At 36.8% G+C, this 6,222-nt stretch overlaps 1 protein-coding gene across 1 annotated transcript; it reads right to left on the bottom strand.

Moving 5' to 3' along the window:
• Positions 1 to 2,003: 2,003 nt before the first annotated feature.
• Positions 2,004 to 5,608, bottom strand: npy2r (neuropeptide Y receptor Y2). The gene is made up of 2 exons (XM_035660461.1): positions 5,433 to 5,608; positions 2,004 to 4,289 (listed from the first exon to the last, which is right to left on the bottom strand). Exon 2 carries the CDS (start codon positions 4,263 to 4,265, stop codon positions 3,153 to 3,155), a length of 1,113 nt encoding a protein of 370 aa, XP_035516354.1. The 5' UTR covers positions 4,266 to 4,289; positions 5,433 to 5,608; the 3' UTR covers positions 2,004 to 3,152.
• Between the last annotated feature and the right edge of the window lie 614 nt (positions 5,609 to 6,222).

The raw sequence follows: 6,222 nt of genomic DNA on the forward strand, positions 1-6,222 counted from the left end.
CAACCAACCTCGCCTTCCAAATGTGTAGAAACTATGCTATAAGTTGAAAGGTCCTATCTAGAGTCAGTGGTTGGTTTGTCCCTTTTGGGCTACTGTAGAAACATGTTGATTCAACATGGCGCACTCCGCAGAAGAGGACCTGCAATTTCTCTAGATAAAACGGATCATTCTGAAGTAAAGAAAACACAATTTCGTATTTTGAGGTGATTATACATGAATGAAAACATACCTATGAATGTTATATTCATGTCTATGTCTATTTAGCAACACTTTTACTACAATAACACTGTATCAAATTACTAGATCCCACTGAAAATCAACACAAAGCTGCACCAGTTTCCCAGTCCATTTGTGAATCCGGTTATCATTGACCCCTCATTTAAACCCACAAATATCATTTTCAACAGCCAAAATTAACAGTCTAGTGTGTCAAAGAGATCCACATAAGGACTAACATTGAAGAGGTGGCATCATCATTTTTCAATTAATGCTATAATTTTATAGTCAGAACCCAATCAATGTTTAATATTTTTAAGCACTTGGCTGTAATATATCAAAGCTGCACATTAGTAAGCTTAGACATTACTTCATGCATCTTAATGTGGATTTGTTGCTTATTTGTAGTTCAGTTTAGTTAGTTCATTTGATAGCATCTCATTAATTGCAATGTATTATTTGCCATTATTAATCACACCATTAGCATAACAGCTTAGGCACTGTACGATGTCACTAGCAAACACACCACATGAGAAAATATATATATATGAATTCAAGATGCCTTTAAGAGTACACAGTGGACTCTGGACTCTGATGCATTCTGGCTTGATTAATTAAATTAAGTCCTCTGATAAATACAATAAATTCCTGATTGTGAACAGCAGCATATTTTTTACTTATGTAACATTTCATTAGACAGTAGAGTTTCCTCAACATTGATTTCACATTGATTTTTTTCAAATATCTACAAAAGCTCCAGCTATTACTTAATTTCCCAGCTATATGAAATGTGATTGTTCTTAAAAAAACACAAGTATGAAAAACATTATGTCCTACTTATGGTTACGTATACATCATATATACAGTATCTCATTTAGTAAAAGTTATACTACCAGTTGTTATGACTTTAAATGATACCACTGGTTGTAACAATATCACAATGATATATAGTGATATATAATCAAGTATGCCAGGTCAACTGATCTAACAACCTTATGCAGAGATGTACACTGCAAAATGTGCAACACTGTGAACACTGTAAAATCAAAGCATTTTATATTAAACCTGTCTGGATTTGGAGCTGCAACACACTGCTGTGAGAGACTTTTATAGAAAAGTTAGGCATTGGCCTTCAAGCTTCAAAAGTGCCCCAATATAACAAAATTAATCTGGATAAATACTATGAAGGCATTATTCACTTGCTAGCAAGTTGCAAAGTAATTATTATAATGAATTTTAGAAAGGTTTATTAGATATGAGCCTATTTTTTCTCTGCTGACTCACTGCCAGGTATCATAGTCACAGTTTCAACATATTTATGTTTTCAGGGCTTCAAAAGAGTTCAATTAAGCCAATCTGGAAAAACTTTTAATGAAATGAGGCTTAGAGGAGTAGCTAAATACTTGCCCAGCTTTGTAAATGAATCATTTTATATTAGCAGATGATTTTGTTATATTTTCTTTCTGTGGTGCAACACTGAGTAGATGTAAAACGATAGAAAGTTACAGTTTCCAGAATCTAATTCATATCAAGTATGCAGTGACTACAAGATATCTTGGTCACCCATCCATAGATGATTTATGGTTGATAGAGAGACCACAGACTAAAGAATTGTATTTGTATGTTCTCTGCTGATGTCAAGGTCTGGTAGTGATAAGAGATCTTAATGCATATACAGAGTGGTGAAAGTGGAGAGCAATACAAAGCAAATTACTTGATATGTAGGGAAAAAACTTTTCCTACATTTTGAGAATATATAATGTAAATGTTTGGACGAAAAAATTAGTTTTGTGGTTTGTATTGTGTATGATATATACTTTATTTCCTGGTTCTTTATAATGTTTTTGGTGATTGAATTATTCTTTACTGCTGTTGTCCAGAATTAAACTGACATGAATTATACTTGATAGCTTGACACAGAAGCGAAATAATGTAAACACCTCATGGAAAAGGACTTTTATCCATAAGTGGCACAATCACAGTTAGAAACACTGCAACAAAAGTGGATCATATTGAGTTGAATGTCAGTTAGTAACATTTGTGAACAATATACAATCTGTTTGGCTTTATAACATAGTAGGGACATAAGGGACTGTATGGAAATTATTAAGAGGTGGATAAAAAGGAGAAGAGTTATGTATTTTTATTCTTTCCTCAACGGAAAAAGAATATATTCATCTTTATTTTCTTCTTATATTGTATTTGCACCTTTGTTAAATCATATATATATTTATAGATATAGATATACACATACATATACATATACATCTACATATGAACTTTTGTAATCCCTGCATTGTGTCTGCAGGTATTCCTTTCAGACTATATACAGTCAGATAAGTAACCTTCAGCAATAATGTAGGGCGGGCTGTATGTATGTAGCCTGAGAGGTAAAAACCCCATTATCAAATAAAGTCTTCTTGCTGCTTGTTAAGCTCAGAGTTAAAACTAATAACTGAAGGTGACTCAGACGTGACTATCTCTCATCTGACTGTGGCGGCAGAAAAACATCAATGTTCAGAGAGTACAAAAACCAATAACACACAATAAAAGTGAAGGGCACAAAAATGAACAAAGCTGGTTGGGTTATCTGTGGCCAAATTTAAGATTCAAACACTTTAATACATCAAGAGGAAATCATAGGAAATCATAAATATTTTAAACAACGCTATATCCACCATGGTTTGATTTAAAAATGCTTCTGAGAGTTGACAAGTATTGATTGGAATGAGAGCTAGTACGACCCACCTTTGTCGCAGTGCAAGTACTGTAATGGTAATTTACTTCAAAGTTGAAGCCCTTTTCAAAACATTTATTCTAACATAAATTGTAACCCATATGTCATTTTCATCATCCATCACTTTGAGAGTCCTAAACACAACCAAATACATACTTCACATTTCTACAAATGATTATCAGTGAACCGACTATGCAAATTAGACATTTGTTGATTTGCAGTCTGTACAAACTCTGTCTTCATCTTTTTGCGCCTCTCTGCCTTTGGAGCGTCTTGACCTAAAACTGAAAGGCTGGTAACACTTACACACAGACAAAAATGCCGTCCTGTAGTTGTTGTTCATCCACCCATACAGGATGGGGTTGACAAACGTCGAGCACATTGCCACAATATGGAACACAGTGAAAAGCAGCTTAAAGTCCTTCATATACAACACAGTGCTGTCGATGTCAACAGCTAGCTGAAACGCATGGAAAGGCAACCAGCTGACAGCAAAGACGACCACCATGACCAGCAGCATCTTAGTGGTCTTCTTCCTGCGCTGATGGCGGTCATTTCGACTTCCGCAAGTCATGTGATTCTTCAGCTTATTCCAGATGCGAATGTAGGCAACAGAGTTAATGGCCAGAGGTAAACCATACTGAACCAGAAGTGCTGATACACTGTAGATGCTTCCGTTCATGCTGCTTCCTGGCCACTTCTCTGTACACACCTGAATAGACTCGTCCGGTGAAAGGTCAAATGTCCCGTACTCCCTGAAGATGGCGAGTGGACTGGCCAACAGGGCGCTAACAGCCCACGTGATGACAATGACCAAAGCGCACATGTCTTTGGACATCTTGGTCTCCATGTGGTAGACAATGCTCCTGTGGCGGTCCAAGGCAATGACGTTCATTGTGATGGTGGACACGTGCACTGCCATGCCTTGAGCACAGGGCAGCATGAAGCACAACACCTGGCCAAACTTCCACTCACCATACAGAGTGTAGACGAGGGTGAAAGGCAAACACAGCGTGTTCACCAGCAGGTCTGCCACTGCTAAGTTTACTATAAAGAAATTGGTGACCGTTCTTAGATTTTTAAACTTGTAGACAACATATATGACTAAGGAGTTTCCAATGAGTCCAAACAATATGATTATACTGTAAGCAAGGATGAGAATAACTTGGACTCCAACCAGCTTTGTGCTGTCGTCCAGCTTTAGAAGGTTCTCGTCATTGATGGCAGCTGTAGTTGAGCAGCAATTGGAAGGTTTCAGTTCAAGTTGGGAGTCTTCCACTTGAGTTGTGTTTAATTGATCTGCTGGATCCATGGCTAACAGTCCCCATAAGTCACTCTGTGAAGAGACGGACATCTGTGTCAGCAATGAACATGTTATATTGTTATATTTTCTATTTTCTATTAGTTTACAGGCATTAATCTGGCAAAATGTTTTTAGTAAATCATTTAGAAAATGTTTACAGTTTTTATTTTCTTATGAAAAGCATTGGATTTAATGAAAATGTATTGTGACTTCAGACAGCAGAGACACTGTGGAAGTATTTATTTTAATTTATATGTAGATTTCAAGGGAACATTTATTTCAATTAAGACTGCACTGACACATACTAAATATCTAACTTGCATCACAAAGGAAGTTCAACAATGATTTATGGTATGGTAAAATAGCCTTGAAACCTTGTACAGTGATGTAAGGATAATTAAAATATTAAGGGCTTTTCCCCCTGAAAGTCCCACCGCAAACTAGAATTAAAGCATGCAACATCTCTACCATTGTAACAATAAAATCATACAGCACATTTTTAATTTAAACATTAGACAAGTCTTGCTAAAATGAGCTAAACATCATGGAGACACACTGCAGATGATGCCTTCAGGAGACTGATCCTCGAGCTGTTTCACAGAAAAAAACCTCTATGAGCTTTTACTGTCACTCCACATCTGATGACTTCATTAATTCAAGTCTTAATGCTCTGTTTTCTAGTTGATAGCAGAACTGCTCTGTGTGTTTGCTATTCAAAAGACTACACACATTCTCTTTAGAGTGGAAAAACATTATGGACTATCATACACTGAACGCAGTTTGATAACTGCTGCAGTGATCTTTTTGTTAATATTTGAAAAGATATTCACTTAATTTATCTTCTCTCACATTTTAGAGGGAATATGAGTGAGAACCTGCTAAACTGCCTGAAAATCTTAAAAAATGTCGAATTAACATTTACACGAGTTTTGGGAATATCCCAGCCTTGTTATTTTTCTGGTATTTCAAGAACCCGTTACGCCCAAAAAGTGGCTTTAGAGGTTAAAATACAGTTGACCCTTTGGCAGTTGGTGATGATTATTTATAAAGAAAAATACAGAAGTGAGAACCTGTCTATAATATGCAAGCCTACAGTGAAACAGCACTGCTACAGCTCACTTCTCCACACTGGAAAATTGATGAACACGCTCTTTACTGAGATTAAGATCCACTCACCTCAATCTGCAGGGTGAGATTTTTAGATTCCTTTCATTGTTTCTGCCTCCATGGAAGTTTGGTGATAGCTTCTGACATTTTTCTCGTTCATGTGAGATCCAAACAACCAAAACAATATAAACAACATCGGCTTCAAGGAGGAACAACGTGCGCGCAACATTTGCCAGTGCGCACTGCAGCCCGTTTGGCACTGAGGGCGCATTACCTGCCCCTTGAGAGTCTGCGAGACCAACAGATGAGGCGGGTTGAAGAACAGAGAGGAAATGCGTCCTTTCCTGACCAACATCCTCAAACCGAGGGATGATTGTCTTACAATGGATCGTTTTTGATGCACTTTATCCCGAGGGAGTACTGTACGCGTCTGACTGCTTTCATGGCAAATGGCATGTTTCCGCCTATCGGTGCCAAATAATGCGAATAAATTGACCATTTGTGTTCGTCAATAGTGTAAGAAAACCATTTTTAATGTCAGATTGAGAAATGTTTAAAACATAATCAAGAATCAAATAATCTATTTAATGTAATCTGTTAATGTCAGAAGCCCTGTGTGCCTATGCAGACCAGCCCTCCAATGGAGAGCACACAAGCTTGACTATTTACCAAACACATGGTTCTGCGTGACTCTGTTTAGTGTGAAGGATCAAGCATTAAATCATAATTTCCTGCTTATTAAAAGAATCATTAGGCTCATGTTGGAATTAAAAACACACATCCACTTTTTCTAACATTTACATATTGAAAACCTCCTATTTAAAGAAATGTTGTTGTTGCAAGTGAATAATCAAAACTT

Source organism: Morone saxatilis, unplaced genomic scaffold, assembly GCF_004916995.1.
Source record: "Morone saxatilis isolate NCDOM2014 unplaced genomic scaffold, NCSU_SB_2.0 Contig17, whole genome shotgun sequence".
NCBI classification, from domain to species: Eukaryota; Metazoa; Chordata; class Actinopteri; family Moronidae; genus Morone; species Morone saxatilis.

Excerpts from the sequence above, each read along its gene's own strand:
- npy2r (XM_035660461.1), bottom strand. The coding sequence starts at position 4,265 with ATGGATCCAGCAGATCAATTAAACACAACTCAAGTGGAAGACTCCCAA.